The following is a 19,779-nucleotide window of genomic DNA, read 5'->3' on the forward strand; positions in this document are numbered from 1 at the left end:
TTTTACAATAAATTTTATGAAATTATTATATTTTTACAGTAATATTGGAAAATGAAATAAATAAATAGAAAAAAGGAAAATAATGAATTCTCGTTTTTCATTTCTAAAATAACAGATTATTTCAAGAAATTCGAATTCTAATAAAATATCTCTTTGATCCATTTTAAAGTTTTTTTTTTGTAATAAATGATGGATATTACTCCCACTTTTAATTGTCATGTCACATTTTTCGAAAGTCAATTTGACTAATTTTCATAGTTAAATTAGATTACATTAATTCAATATTTTAATCAAAAAATTTAGATATTCAAAAATTATACGAAAAGTACTATAAATTCCAATTTTTTTTGCATATCAATATGATGAAAAAATCTATCATAAAATGTTAGTCAAATTTATTATTGTTTGATTCTAAAAAATGAAACTATGACAATAAAAAGTAGACGGATGTAATACTACTCTCTCTAAAAGAATTTTTCCTTACTTAAAAGAGAAATAGAGAGCAATTTAATGAAGCAATCATTATAACTAATGCAAGTATTAGCTAATTGCTTTAATTAACGGGTCCATGTCCAAATATTCATGGAAAAACAAGTTTGCTGGATACTATTTTTCTAAAATTGGGAACACTTGCCAGGAAAATAAAAACAAAGCCAAAGAGAACAACACAAAATAAAACTAATCTTTTGTGCACTTGATAGTTGATGGAGGACACAAGTATTTAGATTTCAAAAGTAACCTCTCTTTTTTTTGGCTCTATATAATATGATAGTAATAATAAGTTAATAACAAAAAATTCTAGTCCAAATGTGATAATAAACCTTCAACGGAGCATCATTTTGTTATGCCTCTCCCCCATTATTTATATAATGCTAAACTTATCTTAGCCTCAAATTATAAGCAGTGTGACAACTTTTCTAGAAGATTTTTTCGTCAATTAAAGCTTGTGTAAGAAAAGAATATTAGATTCCGAATAGTGTAATGTTGAAGAGTTCTTACCCTTGTCTCCATAAATTTAAAATTTTCGAATCTAAAGAATTCCATTCACATTTCTAAATTTTCTCCTTATTCGTGCCATAAGGAACTATTCTAATATTCATTGAAAAAGTATCCAACACAACTAAAATAGTCAAATTTTGAAATGATACATCCTCCTTTTTGATTCCTTGTTTTTTTTTCCCAAGAATAAAAGATAAAAACTTAATTACTTTATTTCCATTTATTCTTTTTGAGTCAAAGTAAGAGTGTGAGTGTGTGACTCATACTTTAAGAAAATTAATTAATAGTAATATTAATAAAAGAAGTAATTTAAACTCAAGATTTTGCATTCCCTCTTTCTAACTCTTGTAATTAATTAGAGTAATAATATTAATAAAAGAAGTAATTCCCTTGTATTTATAGTACTACATCTTTTGTGATACTATATTGTAGTGGAGTACTAAATATTTTTATTATGCAATATTATTTTTGAGTACAAAAACCTTATCATTACTCTCTGCTTCAAGTTACTGTAACTCTTGTCTTGTTCTTCGCCATTAGAGTCCAATACTAGCTTCTTCTTTTTTCTAATGTGTGAACACTCTTCACGCTTTCAGTACTATTTCTTCTCCTTAAACTCTGCTTCGGTTACACTTGTAATCCATGCAAAAATTCCCCCCACCTCTTTCTTACTCTTATCTTCCCAACATTCAACCTCCATTTACAGATGTTTATGATTAATCGGTTCTTGCCTTTTTAAGGACTTGGAGGTAGGGGAGATTCATTCAGTCATCAATGGATTACATGAAGCTTCAATTTCTGATACTCGTTTGTTTTTTTCTCTTCATTGTTCCGGCGAGTTCATCGCCTCGGGATATCGCTATTTTACTCCGGGTCAAGTCCGGCCAACTCGATGACCCGAATGGGTTGCTTGATGATTGGAACGGGTCTGCTCCAAATGCGCCTTGCAGATGGAACGGGATTAAGTGTGATCGGAAAACCGGTCAGGTTGTGTCCATTGATTTTGCAAGTTTTGGAATCGCTGGTCGTTTTCCTGCTGATTTCTGCCGGATTTCGACTTTGCAGAAACTCAATCTGGGTGATAACAGTTTTGGTGAGTCCATTTCCTCTGACTCATGGTCACTCTGTTCGCATCTACACTTTTTGAATATTTCTTTAAATTTCTTTGTTGGCCGGCTGCCGGAGTTTATTACCAAGTTCGATAACTTGACCATCCTTGATGTTAATTCAAACAATTTCTCCGGTGAAGTTCCGGCGAGTTTAGGCCGTTTACCCAAATTACAAGTGCTGAATATAGCTAACAATCTCCTCAATGGTTCAATTCCCGAGTTCTTGACGAATCTTACCGAGTTGACTCGATTGGAAATTGCTGCAAATCCGTTTAAGCCAGGTCCATTGCCTTCCTCAATCGGCCGACTCGGTAAGCTTCGAGTTTTCTATGCTCGGTATGCGAACCTTATTGGAAATTTTCCAGATTCTATCAAAGACCTGAAATCTATTCAGAATTTTGATGTGGCAAACAACAATCTCTCCGGAAAAATTCCAGAAAGCTTCGGAGAACTCAAAACCATACAACAAATAGAGCTCTTTGGAAACCATTTTTCAGGCGAATTGCCGGACATGTTTTCCGGTCTTGGTTCTCTTTCCAGGTTTGACGCTTCTGAGAACAATCTCACCGGGAAAATACCTGAAACCCTTGCCCATTTGCCATTGGAATCTCTAAATCTCAATGATAACCAATTAGAAGGCGAAATTTCAGAAAATTTAGCTCTTAACCCAAATCTTAGTCAGTTCAAGCTTTTTAACAACAGATTTTCAGGTACTTTGCCTCAAAATTTTGGTTTAAGTTCAGATTTAGATGAGTTTGATGTCTCCGGCAACAATCTAAAAGGTTCTTTACCTCCCAACCTATGTTCTAGAAAGAAACTTAGGATTTTGAACCTGTTTGATAATAAGTTCAATGGGCCAATCCCAGAATCCTATGGGCAGTGTTATTCACTATCATATGTGCGTATCTATAACAATCAATTCTCTGGTGAATTACCAACTGGTTTCTGGGGATTTGATGGATACACATTTCTTGAACTGCGAAACAACAACTTTCAAGGTTCAATTCCAGCTTCAATCTCCAATGCTCGAGGCCTGACACAAATTCTTATCTCCGGCAACAAGTTCTCCGGGGAATTGCCAGCAGAAATATGCAATTTGGAAGAGGTTGTGATCATGGACATTAGCAAGAATCAATTATCAGGGGAATTGCCTTCGTGTATCACAAGATTGAAAACATTACAGAAGCTTGATCTTTCACAAAATAGGATCAAGGGTCAAATTCCCAAATCAGTTAGTTCTTGGAATGACCTGACTGAATTGAATTTAGCTAACAATCAATTGACAGGTGAAATTCCTGGTGAGCTTGGGACGTTACCGGTCTTAACCTACTTAGACCTTGCCACAAACTTGCTTTCTGGCGAAATTCCATCTGAGCTGAGCAAGCTCAAGCTCAACAAATTCAATGTATCAAATAACAGGCTGGAAGGGAAAGTTCCACTTGGGTTTGATAACGATTTTTTCGTCTCAGGTTTACTGGGCAATCCGGATCTTTGTAGTCCGGATCTTAAGCCTCTGCCCCAATGCCGAAGACCCAAAAGTGTAAGCTTGTACTTGGTGTGTATTTTATCAGCTTTTGCCTTCATACTTGTCGGGTCACTTGTTTGTGTCTTACTCAAGGCCAGTAAGCTGCTACCAATCCGTAGCAAGCGTAAAAGTGTGTGGAGAATTACTGCATTCCAACGCGTCGGTTTCACAGAGAGAGATGTGTTAGATGCACTGATAGAGGAAAATCTCATTGGAGCTGGTGGGTCGGGTCGTGTGTACCGGGTCAAATTGAAAAACGGACAGATGGTAGCAGTGAAGAAACTTTGGGCGGCTAAACGGGAAAGAGAATCCGAGGAGGTGTTCAGGTCTGAGGTGGAGACATTAGGGAGAGTCCGGCATGGAAACATAGTCAAATTACTATACACTGGCATTGGTGATGACTTTAGGATATTGGTGTACGAATACATGGAAAATGGAAGCTTAGGAGATGTATTACATGGGGAAAAAGGTGGCTTGTTATTGGATTGGCAGAGGAGATTTGCCATAGCAGTTGGAGCAGCTCACGGATTGGCCTATTTGCACCATGATTCTGTTCCAGCAATAGTGCACAGAGATGTTAAGTCTAATAACATTTTGTTGGACGAGGATTTCAGGCCCAAAGTGGCTGATTTTGGGCTAGCTAAGGCAATGCAACGGGATGCTGAGGAGAGTGAACAAGCCATGTCCCACATTGCTGGTTCCTACGGCTACATTGCACCTGGTAAGCTTAAATTCCTTATTGTTTTTCACCATTTATTTTAGGTCCAGTGACTGTTAGAAATTTTCTAGTCTTGTTAGAAATTTATTTGCCAATAAAAAATGTTGAAAAAATCTAGTGCTAAGGAGACTATTTAAAAAAATAAAATATTGAACCAAGATAGGCATAAATGAAGTGGTATGGACAGCAGGAATTCATATGCTAACCTCTACTTGTTTGGGATTGGGGCCTAATTATTGTTGTCGTTCAACTTTTTTGTTTACTTGTTGTGAAAAGATATTTAATATCTTGCGTTTGGCATACCAAGGACATCCAAAAATAGTTTTGTGGAAGTTTTGGTTAACTTCACATACTATCTTAAAATTTTGATTTGATTTGATTTGAAATTCTTTTATATGAAGCCAGAGAAGATTTTACGAGATGATTCAAACATATAAGTAGATTGGAAACCTTAATAATATCCATTTAATTGTAGCATCTAGTTTCATTCCTCTAACTGGACGTTGTTTCTGAAGTCTGCATATTCTTGTTTGGCTTGCTAATGCTTGATTATATGTTTAACAAGGGGATTTGTCAAAGTAAAATCAAAGAATGATTGGGCACCCCATTTTTGAAGTCTGCATGACTATTTAGTTTTAACTACCTGTAATATTTAATCCTGAGTTTCGTTTGGGTTTTGTCAAAGTAAAATCAAAGCATAGTAGGGCGCTCCTTTTTCTGAAGTCGGCATGACCATTTATTCTACACCGGTAGTAATATTTAATTCTGAGAGCACATCAAATTATTGAATGATTTTGTCACCCAATGTTTGTTACACAGTCCAGATTTGTTTGAAAGAATAAAAAATAGGAGGGTCATGTGTGTCCTGTCACCTAGCATTTGTTAACATATTCAAGATTTGATCTACAAGAATAGGATTGAAAGAGACATGTGCCTAAGTATTGTTACTTATTTATCTAATTTGTCGATATCTTAAATTCTATTTACTCCCATAAGTCCTCTTTGATTGGACATACAGTTTCATGTGCCCTTCCTTTGCAAATCTGAGAGAATACAGAAACCAATATCCTTGATGGAAATTTTTTGATGGCCTTTTGATACTAGAAAACATTCCGGTTGCAATGACAAACAGTTTGTTAAGTTGATCTTGGCTACTTAACGATTAGGAAGATGCTAAATATCTCATGGGATGGCACATGTGTTATCCAAGGTTTTCAGCTGCACGTTTAAACTTAACCTCGATTCCTTTGTTTCAATTGCAGAATATGCATACACTCTGAAGATCACTGAGAAGAGTGATGTTTATAGCTTTGGTGTGGTACTGTTGGAACTAATAACTGGTAAAAGGCCTAATGACTCCTCTTTCGGAGAGAACAAGGACATTGTCAAGTGGGTGTTAGAGGTTGCAACATCGTCTAAGAAAGATGAAGGAACTGGCCATATTGTTACGTGCGCAAGTGGTATTCTTGATTTGAACCAGCTAGTTGACCAGAGAATGAATCCATCTGCAAGCAATTATGCAGAGATTAAAAATGTTTTTGATTTGGCTTTGCTTTGCACTTCAGCATTGCCTATTAATAGGCCCTCCATGAGAAGAGTTGTTGAGTTGCTGAAGGGTATCCCCTCCGCTCGCCCTAAAACAACCCATTAGCTTTTCACAGTTTCAACATGTCCTTGCTCAAGTAACTTGATACTATTGTAAACTGTAAAAGAATGTGTGAAATTAGGTGTGTTTAGGTCTGCTTAATAGGTCGATTTAGTTTGCTTGCTGTGGTTTAACAAGTACCTTGTTAGATACTCCAGTACTACACAGAGTAGCTTAACTAAAAGTTTGCTGACCCTGTAAAACTCATGTTGTAACGACTAAACCTTAGAGTTTTTGTTGCAATATATGAACTTTACTATCATATACAAGTATTCTATTCTGTATCCATGAATTAATTTTTGTTGGAATTTGATGAGAACTTCTATGAACAAATACAAAATGAAATTTATCCACCCAAAGTCAAAAGTTGGAATATTCCTTCTTTCTGATCTATTTTTCCAACGTGCAGAAGATTTCAAGATATTTTAAAAAAAATATTTGTTGATGGAAAAAAATAAAAATGACAGGTAATATGAATTTGTTTCAAAATACACAAAAATATTTCCTCATTAAAAAAAAAACCAATTCTGTGTGTCCGTTAACTTTAGACATTGTCCCTCCATTTATTTATGATGTCTCCGTAGAATCAGAGAAGAAGCGGAGGAGCAGAGCAAAGCATTCAAATTCTGGAGATCATCGGAAGTCTTCATAAAGAGCTTCTTCATTGTTCTACTGCTCGCTCATTCTGCAAAAAACATACCATTAAAAAAAACACAGACAAAAAAGAGAAAGATGAGGGAATGCATATCCGTTCACATTGGTCAAGCCGGTATTCAAGTCGGCAATGCTTGCTGGGAACTTTATTGCCTCGAACATGGCATCCAGGTCCTCTCCATTTCTTTAAGTTTTCTTGAATAATGTTAATATGTACATCTTTCATCTGGTGTACGTCGAGAAAAATTCCTTTCAATAAAAAAAAAAAATTCATTTTTCTTAGCCAATTAACTCATGATGGAGTATTTGTTCTTAATGAAAATTATACAAGTGTGGAACTAATCGGTTCCTGTCTTTTTATATCTTTAAGAAATGAGTGAATCATACCGTCAATTAGTTTTTTCTCATCCCATAATGTATCCTGAATTATTTGTGTGTTTAATAGCCGGACGGCCAGATGCCAGGAGACAAGACTCTTGGAGGAGGTGATGATGCCTTCAATACATTTTTCAGCGAAACCGGCTCAGGGAAGCACGTTCCTCGTGCTGTTTTTGTTGATCTTGAGCCCACTGTTATTGATGAAGTGAGAGCTGGACCATATCGCCAGTTATTTCACCCTGAACAATTGATCAGTGGCAAAGAAGATGCAGCGAACAACTTCGCACGAGGACACTATACAAGTACACATTCTGCACCTTATTCAATTGTGCCCTCATTTTGAACTTGTGATGTAACTCTTGAGAGTTCTATTTTGTTTTTCTTTACCAGTTGGAAGGGAGATAGTTGATCTTTGCTTGGATCGAATCAGAAAACTCGCAGACAACTGCACTGGTCTGCAGGGTTTTTTGGTCTTTAATGCTGTTGGTGGAGGCACTGGTTCTGGCTTAGGTTCACTTCTATTAGAACGTTTGTCAGTGGACTATGGTAAAAAATCCAAGCTTGGGTTTACTGTGTATCCCTCTCCTCAGGTATCAACCTCTGTTGTGGAGCCATACAATAGTGTTCTGTCAACCCACTCCCTATTGGAACACACAGATGTTGCTGTCCTGCTTGATAATGAAGCCATTTATGACATTTGTCGTCGATCCCTCGACATTGAACGTCCCACCTACACCAACTTGAACCGATTAGTGTCACAGGTATTGGCACATTTACAACTCCTCCATTTTGTAATGGCTCAAGCCTAACTATAAAGGTTTTGGGGTCCAGCTTTTGGGGCCAGAGCAGACAATACCTCGTCAGTTGAACCGTTTGACCCTTGTATGATTTTGTTTCTCTTAACAATGTAATGAGTTTTCTAACTTCTAATCAGGTGATCTCATCTCTCACTGCTTCTTTGAGGTTTGATGGAGCTTTGAACGTTGACGTGAATGAATTCCAGACTAACCTGGTCCCATACCCAAGGATCCACTTCATGCTTTCGTCTTATGCTCCAGTTATATCTGCTGAGAAGGCTCACCACGAACAACATTCCGTGGCAGAAATCACCACAACTGCTTTTGAACCAGCTTCTATGATGGCCAAGTGTGATCCTCGTCGTGGCAAGTATATGGCGTGCTGCCTAATGTATCGAGGGGATGTGGTTCCTAAGGATGTGAATGCTGCTGTATCCATTATCAAAACCAAGCGTAGCATTCAATTTGTTGATTGGTGTCCAACAGGCTTTAAATGTGGAATCAATTACCAGACCCCAACCGTTGTCCCCGGAGGTGATTTGGCCAAGGTACAGAGAGCAGTGTGTATGATATCCAATTCCACTAGTGTTGCTGAGGTTTTCTCTAGAATCGATCACAAATTTGATCTAATGTACGCGAAAAGAGCGTTTGTTCATTGGTATGTTGGTGAAGGCATGGAGGAAGGTGAATTTTCTGAAGCCCGTGAGGATTTAGCTGCACTTGAGAAAGATTATGAGGAGGTGGGTGCTGAGTATGGGCAAGGTGAAGAGGGTAGTGAAGGAGAAGAATACTAATTAATGAGTGAGAGCATGATGGATCATTAGATGTTTTTTCTATACGCTTAATATTTGTAAAAAGAGATCTCTCCACTTTATACATGTACATGCTAAATTTCATTATCTCATAACTATACAACTTTTCATTGTGTAATAATACATGATTTTTTTTGAAAGATAAAAGAAGTGTGATAATGATGAGATCTTATAAAATGAAATGTTCTTTCGGTCTACCAGACTTGTAACAAAATGAAAAAATATCTGAGGATATTGCTCAGAGATTGAACAAATTTAGAAAAAAATAAACAATATTCAATCTTTCTCCAGATATCTGGTTATCAATTTCTTTCACATGCCCTCGACTTCTGTTAGTTTGTGCTTGATTTGGCCTTTCGAGTTACGCAATTAATTAAGGGTTAATTAATTACTCAGCCAAGATCTTTTATCAAGAACATTGGGCAACTCATCTTGAAGAAGAACTGCTTTACTTGATCACCTTGACTTTGAGAATGACAATAGTTTTGACATCTTGATTTGTCGAATATCAAGAATTTATAAAATATAAGTCTCTTAAACGGAATATGTGTCTTTTTCTTTTATTATTATAAATGTGAGCTATCATATTTTGTTTTGCAGTTCTGCAAAAATTGAGTTTGGTAAAATTGTTTTTAAAATTTCAAATTAAATTTGTTTGGAGCTATTAAAAAATAACTTTTTGAGAATTACCAAAACCAGCTTTTATTTTTAAAACAAAAAAACAAAATAAAATTCTGCAGATCTCTATTTAAAAAAATTGTCAACAAACGACACCTTAAACTTCGTCAACATTCCAATAAGGCTCATATATACCGGACCTTAAAAAGACTTTGCACATGCGAGAAAGTAAAGCGTGAGAACTTGGTTAATAATAATAACAGAGGCGAAGGGCACACAAACGGAAAAGTCAATCCACCATCACAGAGAACAAGAAAATCCCTAAATGGCGACGGCGATGTTCAGATCTAGTATTCGCTCCGCCCTCCGCGGCCGCGCTCCTCGTGTAACACCGGCTCCCAAGAGGACTTTCTCTTCTCACGCCTCCGTCGAAGAAGAGGCCCGTATGTAATCTTTATTCATTCTCAATTTGGATTAGGGTTTCTTCATTTGTGCTTGCATTAAATCCGATTTCTAATCCTTAATCTACAGCTCTCTGTTTTCTTGATGCGTTTCTCTAGATCTTGTGTTGCGTGCATATTGTATTTACATTTTCTTGAAATAGGACAAGTCATTAGTATAAAATGGGCCTGAGCGGAATTGATATAACGATCCGAACTAGTTTGGGATTGAGGCATAGTAGGTTCGTTTTTCTTGAAGTGATTAAATTGAACGTGTATCTTCGATTTCTGTTGCCAGGGGAAGCTTCTAAATGGGAGAAAATCACTTACGTTGCAATAATATCCAGCACTATTCTTGCAGTGGTTAATCTCTCCAAGGGTCATCCTCACAGTGAAGAGCCTCCTGTAAGCTTTGTCAATGAATTTGTTTTACTCTCTTTGATGTCAATAATCTTAGTTTTCTTTTTTTTTTTTGTATTCAAAAGTATGTTCACGTGTCTATCTATCCATTTTCAGATGCAGATGTTAGGTTAATTTTAGAAATTCTTATTGGTTTTGTCTATCAGAGGTTATGCACTTGTTTCTTTTCAAGTAGTGGAAATAATTGTTTGATCCTTCATTCCACATAATACCTAAAAGCAGGATAAATAAGTGCAATGTGTAGAAATATATCACATATTCATAATGAACGGTCATAAACAAGGTTTAAGCAGCTGGGAAATTTTACCAACTCTATTGCAAGGGAGATGTTTTAAGGCGTTTAACATATTATATTCAAATTTCAAGAGGAAAATTGTGACAGAACTCGTTTTCTTTATAACTTCATGATGAAGAATCTCATTCATTTCCTGAGAAAATAAAATACTATGAATAAGCTTGTGTGTGCTTGAGATACTTATAATTAAGAAAGTAATTAAAATTTAAATAACTATTGAACCAAGATATGAATCAACAATAGAAGACAGAGTGCTTCAATATATTAGAGGTGGAAGGAGTAGGAAACACTAAGGAAGGAGTGGCAGTTAGAGAATAGGAGGACATCAATATATTTGGTAAAATTTCCATTAGTTTCTTGATAGGTCAATGTAAAGGGTAAAGTATTTATGTGATAATTGACTTATGTTTTATATAAGTGGTCGTTGAAGAAAATATTTAAATAGTAGTTGAGAAGGCTAAATGACGGAAGATAGTTCTTATGTATTAATTTGAATTCTTGAACCAATGGAGGAGTTATAGGACTATTATTATGAATGGTTTGATCATTTTTGTGATGTCCCAAAATGGAATTTTTCATATAATTGGACTGGAAATGAGTAGTAAGGGAGTTTTGAAGAATTAGTCATCGTATAGAAATGTTTACTAAAAGCTGGACTTTTGAGAAGCGAACATCTAATTTCAATCCTTGGCATTTTGGCTATTTTGAGATTGCATAGAGGGGAATGTATTGATTTTTTTCAAAATGATAGTAACACGAGTGAAGTGTCTCAATCTATTTACTTCAAGATGACACCATGGAAGATTGTTTTGATGTTACATCTAATTTTTATGTCCTTCTGCTTGCAGGCTTACCCATACTTGCACATTCGCAACAAGGAGTTTCCATGGGGTAATTATGTGAAAAGTCATTTTCTGATTTTCTCTCTCAATAATTTCATGTTTACGGACTCATGCTTGGTGGTTTGACTGTATCTGACCTTTGATGGTAGCAATGCCGTTACCAGCATTCAGCACTTGTTTGATAAGAAGAGTTTTACTGATGTATTACCTTTTTTTTTTTCCTATTGGGGTTAAAAAATGTTGCAGCATGCTTTCAGTGGTACTGAAGGGGTTGGCGATGTTCTCCTTATTGAATACCTGATAGTAGTGCGGCTGGTTTTACATGATCCTTTTTCCCCTTGGAAAATGATGCTAAAGGTTTAAGTAATTGAGCATAAGAACATTATATGTTATTATGTTAGTGTATTATATGCATCATTTGGAATAAAGTTAGCAGGAAGAAAATTGCTTGACTCTTAGAACGAGATACAGAAACTGCAATTATTCCCTTGATGTCCCCTAATCTATTTTGGAATTGATGATATTTGCTGCAATAAGTTAAGAGGCAGGTAATTCGTTTCAACCCATATATTTATGTGGCCTGGTGGTGTTGGCAACTTGGGCAGATAATGCAATGAGTGAATTTCTCTTCTAGTTTAGTCTGTTGTGAAAAGAAAGTCAGAAGTTGAAATCAGAATTTTCATGTTCTGCTGCATATGCTTTATCTGTTGTTTTGCTGGTTGATATTCAAAAGCTTCGAGTGCCTGTGCTAAAGGCCTCATTTTTAGTGTAAACATGATGTTGCATATTTGTATTATTTTAATTGTTAATTCAGGGCCCATAGCATGTTGTTGTACACTTTCTAGGATATATACTTATTTCTGATGTTGAAATTTCCATGTTTGCCATATTTTGTGCATGCTTTTAGATCTGCTACCTGCTTAGGCAATGTTGTAATACCATTTTCTCTGGCCTTTGGTGAATGCAGGTCCAGATGGCCTTTTTGAGTCCAAGCACCATTGAAACTGCACGGTTTCTCTGTGAAGGCATTTAAATAATTCCTGTCCATCTGCGAGTATCATCATCACATTTGTTGTGTGAAAGCTGTTGAATTTTCATGAGATGTCTTCTGGTGGTTCTTTTCAGTCTAAGTAACTATTGCCTTCACTTTGGCGTATCTGTATTTTGCAGTATACTCTTGCTTCTTACAAAGTGATTTTTAAAGAAATAAGAATTGAGGGATGATTAAGTCATACCAGTTATTCTTTTCAACATAGTTACTCTTAAATGTCCCATTCTGAATGTCTTAATGCATTTGTATCAACTACTTGAGATATTGTTGACATATGGGGTTATATTTCTTCATCTTTTCATTTGGGGTCTGATTAAATATGGATTTGTGCCGTGAAGTCCCACATTGGGGGTAAATCATTCCCTGTCTTAAGCATCTTTGTGCCAAGGGGGGATTCGTGCTTATTGGTACAATATAAGGGATGGATGTGATTATTTTGGCTGACCAAGCCCTCCGTTGAATGTGCTACAATACCCTATTTGCCAAAAAGATTCTGATAACTAGTTTAATATCTCAAATAGTACCACTAGTAACAGATGTGGCATTTTCAGTGACAGATGTGGTTTGTAATTGCTCAAGGACGGTCTTTGGTGACCATTACTTTACTATGTCCTGTAATCTTTTCCTGGGAAATTCATTTAGGTGACGTTTGGGAGTAATTTGAAAAAAAAAAAATCCACATAAAATGCAGAAATTTTGAATTTTTCTTTTTTCACTTTAACACTTGACATAAATCATTGCAAGGTTTGATTTGAAATTTCATACAAGCATAACTAATAGCCCAATATGTTGGTGTTGAATGAATGTGTTAATTTATGATGGATAGAATGTGGAATAAGAATACGGGGATTAATCTATGCATAACTTAGGAAATATTTAGGAGAACAGAGATCTTTTCCGCGGCTTAGTTTTTAGTACCATCTCTGTATCTCTATTTAAACGCATAAATAGAAAATTTATCATCTGTAAGGATGAAGAATTTTAAAATTGACAATCTTCCGAGTCTTCTATTTAATGGGACGACGAATCTCTATGATTTATAACAGTCACCAATCAAATGAGAAAAACGACATTACCATTTTGTAGAAGTCAATTTGTCTTGCTTGTTAGAGGTATTTACAAGAAAGTGTCAACCGATCTTTTTTTTCCTCAGATACTACTCTACCCTTATAATGGTGAGAATGATTATAATTGACTAATCAGATGCTTTTGGCAATATGTTCCAAAGATGAAGAAAACTTTTATCATTAATAATGCACGAAAAATTGCATGTTTAGACATGCAGATACACGTTTATGGGATAGAGATGAACAAGTAACTGAGTTCTGCGCAACATCAAACTATATATTTGTCGCATGATGGCTCTTCGGAATCGACAGGCAAGCAAACCGAAGTTATCTCACTTTCATATTTGCCTTAAAAGACTTTGAAAAAGGCAGCAAGAAGAAAGAATGTGAATAAAACCTTGGCGTAAAAATAGTACTACTACTACGTATCTATGTTACTCTGCTGTAGCTTCTTCATGACTGTTCCCCTCGCTTCCTGTCTGTGGCAATGTTCCCAGATCAGTACGAGCCTCTGTCTCTTCTCGAGGAATCGCAGAATCTGTCGACTCGACTTGCTTTTGCTGGTTATCATCAGGTTTGTTATTTGAGGTGGAAGAATCAGTTAATTTGGGGTCTGTCTCATCATTGTCATTTGAGGGATTTATTTTGTTCTCAGAGCCTGTATCAGAATTAGTATCTGATTTCTGGTTCGCCTCATTTTGATCATTCCCACCTCCTGTTGACTTCTCAGTTGCACCAGCTGTTACAGAGTTTCCATTTTGGTCAACTGTATCAGACCCCTTTGAACTTGTTACTGATTCTTCATCTGCCGAGGAGTTTGAATCTTTTTTCTCAGACTGCTGCTCATTTGGATCGTTCTGTGTGCCATCACCGACAAAAACAGCTTCCTTAATTGAGTTGTTCTCATTTTGTGTGGATTGAGAGGCAGAACTGTCATTTTCCTGCTGCTGTTTGTTGGCATCATTGGTTCCTTCTGCAAGATTGGAGTCCTCGCCGGAGTTGTTCTCATTTTGTGTAGTATGAGCGACAGAACTTTCATTTTCCTGCTGCTGTTTGTTGGCTTCATTGGTTCCTTCTGCAAGATTGGAGTCTTCACCAGAGTTCTTCTCATTTTGTTTGGTATCAGAAACAGAACTTTCCTGTTCCTGCTGCTGCTTATTGACATCATTGGTTTCTGCAGCCAGATTGGAGTCATTACTAGAGTTGTTCTCATTTCCTTGCTGATGTTCATTAGCTTTGTTGGTTCCTACTGCATGATCTGAGTTATCACTAGAGTTATTCTCATTTTGTATGGTATGAGATGCGGAGTTTTCATTTTCTTGCTGATGTTCATTGGCTTCATTTGTTCCTGCTTGATTGGAGTTATCATTACTGTTGTTTTCATTTTGAATGGTTTCAGAGGCAGAATTGTCAGTTTCTGTCTGCTGGCTAGTGGCTTCATTGTTTCCTGCTGCAGCATTAGAACTGCCCTCAGTGTTGCTTTCATTACTCACTTCTCCTACAGAATTTGTATCTGCAGAGCTATTTTGTTCAGAATCCAACTTATTTTTCTTTTCTTGCAACTCATCTACTCCCTTCTTGGATTCCTCCTCATTATTCAAGGCTACATTACCATCTCCTTCTGTACCAGTCATGTTTTCAGAATCTGAAGTTTCTTTGACCAATGACCTCTCTTCCTTGCCACTTTCCACTGTTGAAGCCTCATTAGTCGTATCAATCTCATCATGAACCTTATCATCTGATGAGCCAGATTCTTCAGTTTTGCCTTGGTTCTCTTCCTTCTCTTTGCTGGCTTCATCAATCTCTCTGCTGTCTCCCTCATTCTTCTCTTCTTTACTCTCGTCATTCTCTTTTACTTTCCCTTCATTACTTTCTTCCAATTCCACCGACTTCTTGTCACTTTCATTTTCAACTACTTCTTCACTTCTATTTATAGAGGTTTCTTCACTTCCACCCTCTTCACTTTGTGCCTTCTCTTCTTTCAAATCAGTTCCCGCATCAACATTTCCCTCAGTTCCCTTCTCTTCACTTTCACTGTCATTGTTCTCTTTAACATCCTTGACTTCCTTTTCTAATCCCTGATCCTTAGTTTCTTCACCCTCAACGTCACTTTGCTTTACCTGATCTTTTTCACTATCTTCTTCTCTGGTTTCATTAGTTTCACTGTTGTTGGTATTCGTGTCAGTGGCTTCCTCATTACTCTCACCTTTGCCATCTTCAGTGTTCTCTTTGCTTTCTGCTTCAACATTTGCTCCACCCACTTCTTTCTCCTGGATTTTTTCTGTCCCTGTATCCTCATCCACTGAATCCCCTTTATGCTCACTATCCTCCGCTGATTTTTCTAGATCATGGTCATGCTCCTCCACTTTGGTGTCATCATCAAAACGCTTAAGCTCATCTTCCTCTGTCACCTCCTTCAGCTTCTCATCATCAATATCTACTTCCTTCTTTTGAGGTAGGAGGTCCTTCCTTCCAAACCTTATAGCATCATTGTCAGTTTGTACCTTCTCTGAGGCACTTGTGTTTTGTTCAAAAGATGCTTTCTTGCTACGTGAGTGCTGGACCTGGTAAAGCAGCCAGATACAAACACCGACAAGTACACATATCTGAAGAGCATGCTTCACCTTGAAACCTTTATTTCTCTGTTGGTTTCTACGCGGCGAGTACTTGAACATGATGATATTCTTTTAAACCAACCACAGCTCTAAAAAAAGATCCAAAAAGAGGTGCAATTTAGGGGCTTGTGCCAAAGAGAACCCACAAAAAACACTAAAGTTAGCTTGACAGAATACTGACATATGTCATGAGAATATCACCAAATTGGTATATCTAAACAAAACAAAACAACAATACTGCTTTACAGAGGCCATTGTAGACAATGTTAGATAATCAAATCGACTTAGTTAAACTAAAGATTGGTTACTTTCTGTATCTGAGTTACTACTACTTCCTTACTTTCATCCAGATCTAAACAGTGGCCGGAGGAGCTAACAAGATTCAACAACATATGCTGCAATAAGTTTGGCAGATGCCAATGAAAAAAGGTAAGGATTCAAGAAATTGGTCATATCAGATACACATGTCTGAATATTATCCTTGAATCAACAAGCAAGTTCTCAATCATTTATTCAACTCAAGATAACCCCCAACATGAGACACAAATAGGGAATCATTTTAGCACAATTCATTGAACAGTGGATGTGTTACATAATTTAAAATCAGGTTCTATTTTAACATAATCAGGTTCTATCAAGCACATAAACTATTAATGAAGAGTGGCAGGCAATTGAAACTGCAACAATTGAAGCACATACAGAAATACAAACACATTGTTTTCAAAAGATCTGCATTTGTCAATATGCGTAGAACAGCAAGGATAATATATCCTAACCAACTATTCAAAACAACCTAAAAATTTGATATCTTTCCACAAAGCTAAAAGAGAAAAAGGTATACCTGATACACTAATAGAAGGGAGTCTCTGAGTCTGGATGCACGATCCCAATGGTAATGAAGTAAAAAGTTGGTAACTTTATAGGCAAATTTGGTCAATGATTAGAATAGAAGAAAAGGTGCAATAGTAAGATCCTTAAACCGCAAACTTAGTAATAATATAACAATAATATGCTTCTAATACTGGAACCCCATTAACAATATTGTGTGAAAAAGGCAAAGGGAAAAATGGTTTAAGAGTTTTATGGGTGACAAGTAGTTTTTGTAGAGGTTGAATCAAGAACTATCAAAAGAGGTGAAGATGTGACCTTTTCTGTTTCCTTTTTTTAGTTTCAGATCAAGATCCAGTTTTTCTCACTTTATTTGGAAACCACACATAATTCCCCTCCTTTTGTATAATTTAAACATCTGTAGCGTTTACACTTGGGATCTCTCCTCCTCATCTCCTAATTCTGCGAAAAACGACGTCGTTATAAGTAGTTAGGTTGTCGTTTTAGTGAATTAAATTTTAGTGTAAAGCGGAGAAGATGCCACGTGCCACCGAATGAAAAAAAATAATAAGGCGGTCTGCGTCGGTGAACCGGTGACTTCGGTGTTTATTTATTTTGTGATAAGAAAACAAACCGCTGAGTTAGAAATCAGCGAGTTTTGAAATCATGTTTTCGAAGTTTCTAACGACAGCGTTGCGGCGCACTGTGCCTAAACCCTGCCATGGCACCCGCCGTCTCCGCCTTTTCTCCACGGCGGCAGCGGCGGTTGGAGAACCGTATGAAGAGGATACTACAGGTATTACTATGAAAGGTGTGAAAATATCCGGCAGACCTCTATACCTAGATATGCAGGCAACTTCTCCGATGGATCCTAGGGTTCTTGACGCTATGCTTCCTTATCATATCTCCCGTTACGGAAATCCTCATTCCCGAACTCACTATTACGGGTGGGAATCGGATCAGGCCGTTGAGGCGGCCAGAGCCCAAGTCGCGACCCTAGTTAAAGCTTCTCCAAAGGAGATAATTTTCACCTCAGGTGCTACTGAGTCCAATAATATCTCCGTCAAGGGAGTTCTGCACTTCTATAAAGATAAGAAGCGACATGTTATTACTACTCAAACGGAGCACAAATGCGTTCTGGATTCTTGCCGTCACTTACAGCAAGAGGGCTTCGATGTAACTTACCTTCCCGTTGAGTCTGATGGACTTGTTGACCTGGAGAAGCTTCGGGCTGCAATAAGGCCTGATACGGGGTTGGTATCAGTTATGATGGTGAACAATGAAATTGGTGTGATTCAGCCTATGGAGGAAATTGGGAAAATTTGCAAAGAATTTAATGTTCCTTTTCATACTGATGCCGCACAAGCGTTGGGGAAGATTCCAATTGATGTGGAGAAGATGAACATAAGTTTGATGTCGTTAAGTGGGCATAAAATTTATGGGCCAAAAGGTGTTGGAGCTTTGTATATGAGGCGTAGGCCAAGGATTAGGGTTGAGCCCCAGATGAATGGGGGTGGACAAGAGAGAGGGATTAGGAGTGGGACAGTACCTACTCCGTTAGTGGTAGGGTTTGGGGCAGCTTGTGAACTTGCAATGAAGGAAATGGAATATGACGAACAGAGGATTAAAGCTTTGCAGGAGAGGTTACTGAATGGTATAAGGTCCAAGATTGATGGGGTTGTTATAAATGGAAGTGTTGAAAGGCGTTATGCTGGGAACTTGAACTTATCTTTTGCATACGTGGAAGGTGAGAGCTTGTTGATGGGGCTGAAGGAGGTTGCAGTGTCAAGTGGAAGTGCGTGTACCAGTGCAAGTTTGGAGCCCTCCTATGTGTTGAGGGCGTTGGGAGTTGAAGAAGATATGGCCCATACATCAATTCGATATGGAATTGGGAGGTTTACTACTGAGCAAGAGATTGATCGTGCGGTAGATCTTACAGTCAAGCAGGTTGAGAAGTTGAGGGAAATGAGCCCACTCTATGAAATGGTTAAAGAGGGCATTGATATAAAGAGTATACAGTGGGCACAACATTAGATTGATTGTTACACGAGCATTTGGAATGAAGTCGATCGTCCAGGTTGTTCAGAATATTTAATACATGTTCTTGAGCTTCAAGGCTATTTTTATGAGTTGGGTTTCTGCAATAAGATGTACTGTCGTTGACTGTAAGTTAACGCTGTAGTTGTGTATGATATAGCCGTTGAGTTGCTTTAGTGACAGGATGTAGCATCTATTTTGGTAAAAATGATGGGTGTTTCTGCCCTTGGATTTTTGTTTCTAATATTCTGCTTGTGACCATTGAAATGCTTATATGATTTTGACCCAATTGTGTTTGCATGATTATGTTAGGAAAGTTTATGGTGTTACTGATTATGTTAGGAAAGTTTATGGTGTTTCTGATTATGTTAGGAAATAATTTTGGCTGTATTTACTGCATTCAATGATCTGCACTCGCGACCTCTACTATACACGTCAGGATATGAAAAGATTGGACGATTGCCTGTGACATATCTAGGACACATATATCATCTTGTCGTGGTTTGAACTCTACAGGGTAATGTGCTTTGAGGAAAAATATCAAGGGTACGCAGAATGAAATTCGCTTGTACTCTTTACCTATGCTGCCTTGCAGAATATGGGAGGGCACTTGCCTTGTTTCCCTCATTTCTGTTTGCTTGATGCCATCTTTGTTTAAGGTCCTTCCTTTCTAGTTAGTTTTGTCATCACAACTGAATGCTGTGAATTAGTGCTATCTGGTTATATGACAAACTAATCTGAAGGTTGCACATTTGAAGATTCCAAGATCTTATTCATGGCAATGAACGCCTTAATTAGGGTATTGAATTCTATTTATTTTTTGTGTGTTCCTGCTATTTCGAAGCTCTTCATGATTGACGTCTTACAAGGGATTTTCTGGTACCACCCACATATTTGATGTCACGGGCTATTAGGGGAGTTCTTAGGAT

At 37.2% G+C, this 19,779-nt stretch overlaps 5 protein-coding genes across 5 annotated transcripts; 4 read left to right on the forward strand and 1 right to left on the reverse strand.

Moving 5' to 3' along the window:
* The first annotated feature begins 1,466 nt into the window (after positions 1-1,466).
* Positions 1,467-6,258, forward strand: LOC125846339 (LRR receptor-like serine/threonine-protein kinase HSL2). Its single transcript, XM_049525735.1, has 2 exons — positions 1,467-4,354; positions 5,614-6,258. Exons 1-2 carry the CDS (start codon positions 1,774-1,776, stop codon positions 6,000-6,002), a joined length of 2,970 nt encoding a protein of 989 aa, XP_049381692.1. The 5' UTR covers positions 1,467-1,773; the 3' UTR covers positions 6,003-6,258.
* Positions 6,259-6,672: 414 nt separating this feature from the next.
* LOC125846361 (tubulin alpha-3 chain-like) lies at positions 6,673-8,653 on the forward strand. Its single transcript, XM_049525763.1, has 4 exons — positions 6,673-6,821; positions 7,096-7,330; positions 7,419-7,789; positions 7,963-8,653. The coding sequence occupies exons 1-4, from the start codon at positions 6,729-6,731 to the stop codon at positions 8,617-8,619; spliced, it is 1,356 nt and encodes a 451-aa protein (XP_049381720.1). The 5' UTR covers positions 6,673-6,728; the 3' UTR covers positions 8,620-8,653.
* Positions 8,654-9,454: 801 nt separating this feature from the next.
* Positions 9,455-12,503, forward strand: LOC125846400 (cytochrome c oxidase subunit 6a, mitochondrial-like). Its single transcript, XM_049525808.1, has 4 exons — positions 9,455-9,698; positions 9,994-10,100; positions 11,259-11,301; positions 12,220-12,503. Exons 1-4 carry the CDS (start codon positions 9,581-9,583, stop codon positions 12,252-12,254), a joined length of 303 nt encoding a protein of 100 aa, XP_049381765.1. The 5' UTR covers positions 9,455-9,580; the 3' UTR covers positions 12,255-12,503.
* A 1,029-nt stretch (positions 12,504-13,532) lies between these two features.
* LOC125846344 (uncharacterized) lies at positions 13,533-17,213 on the reverse strand. Its single transcript, XM_049525740.1, has 2 exons — positions 16,827-17,213; positions 13,533-16,072 (listed from the first exon to the last, which is right to left on the reverse strand). The coding sequence occupies exon 2, from the start codon at positions 16,043-16,045 to the stop codon at positions 13,805-13,807; it is 2,241 nt and encodes a 746-aa protein (XP_049381697.1). The 5' UTR covers positions 16,046-16,072; positions 16,827-17,213; the 3' UTR covers positions 13,533-13,804.
* A 228-nt stretch (positions 17,214-17,441) lies between these two features.
* LOC125846360 (cysteine desulfurase, mitochondrial) lies at positions 17,442-19,148 on the forward strand. The gene has a single exon (XM_049525762.1). The coding sequence runs from the start codon at positions 17,480-17,482 to the stop codon at positions 18,845-18,847; it is 1,368 nt and encodes a 455-aa protein (XP_049381719.1). The 5' UTR covers positions 17,442-17,479; the 3' UTR covers positions 18,848-19,148.
* Positions 19,149-19,779: the final 631 nt, after the last annotated feature.

Source organism: Solanum stenotomum, chromosome 12 (assembly GCF_019186545.1).
Source record: "Solanum stenotomum isolate F172 chromosome 12, ASM1918654v1, whole genome shotgun sequence".
Classification (NCBI taxonomy): domain Eukaryota; kingdom Viridiplantae; phylum Streptophyta; class Magnoliopsida; order Solanales; family Solanaceae; genus Solanum; species Solanum stenotomum.

Excerpts from the sequence above, each read along its gene's own strand:
- LOC125846344 (XM_049525740.1), bottom strand. The coding sequence starts at position 16,045 with ATGTTCAAGTACTCGCCGCGTAGAAACCAACAGAGAAATAAAGGTTTC.
- LOC125846360 (XM_049525762.1), top strand. The coding sequence starts at position 17,480 with ATGTTTTCGAAGTTTCTAACGACAGCGTTGCGGCGCACTGTGCCTAAA.
- LOC125846361 (XM_049525763.1), top strand. The coding sequence starts at position 6,729 with ATGAGGGAATGCATATCCGTTCACATTGGTCAAGCCGGTATTCAAGTC. Across the intron at positions 6,822-7,095 it reads GCCTCGAACATGGCATCCAG|CCGGACGGCCAGATGCCAGG; the intron begins GTCCTCTCCATT and ends TGTGTTTAATAG. Across the intron at positions 7,331-7,418 it reads CGCACGAGGACACTATACAA|TTGGAAGGGAGATAGTTGAT; the intron begins GTACACATTCTG and ends TTTCTTTACCAG.
- LOC125846400 (XM_049525808.1), top strand. The coding sequence starts at position 9,581 with ATGGCGACGGCGATGTTCAGATCTAGTATTCGCTCCGCCCTCCGCGGC. Across the intron at positions 9,699-9,993 it reads CTCCGTCGAAGAAGAGGCCC|GGGAAGCTTCTAAATGGGAG; the intron begins GTATGTAATCTT and ends TTCTGTTGCCAG. Across the intron at positions 11,302-12,219 it reads CAACAAGGAGTTTCCATGGG|GTCCAGATGGCCTTTTTGAG; the intron begins GTAATTATGTGA and ends TGGTGAATGCAG.
- LOC125846339 (XM_049525735.1), top strand. The coding sequence starts at position 1,774 with ATGGATTACATGAAGCTTCAATTTCTGATACTCGTTTGTTTTTTTCTC. Across the intron at positions 4,355-5,613 it reads CTACGGCTACATTGCACCTG|AATATGCATACACTCTGAAG; the intron begins GTAAGCTTAAAT and ends TTTCAATTGCAG.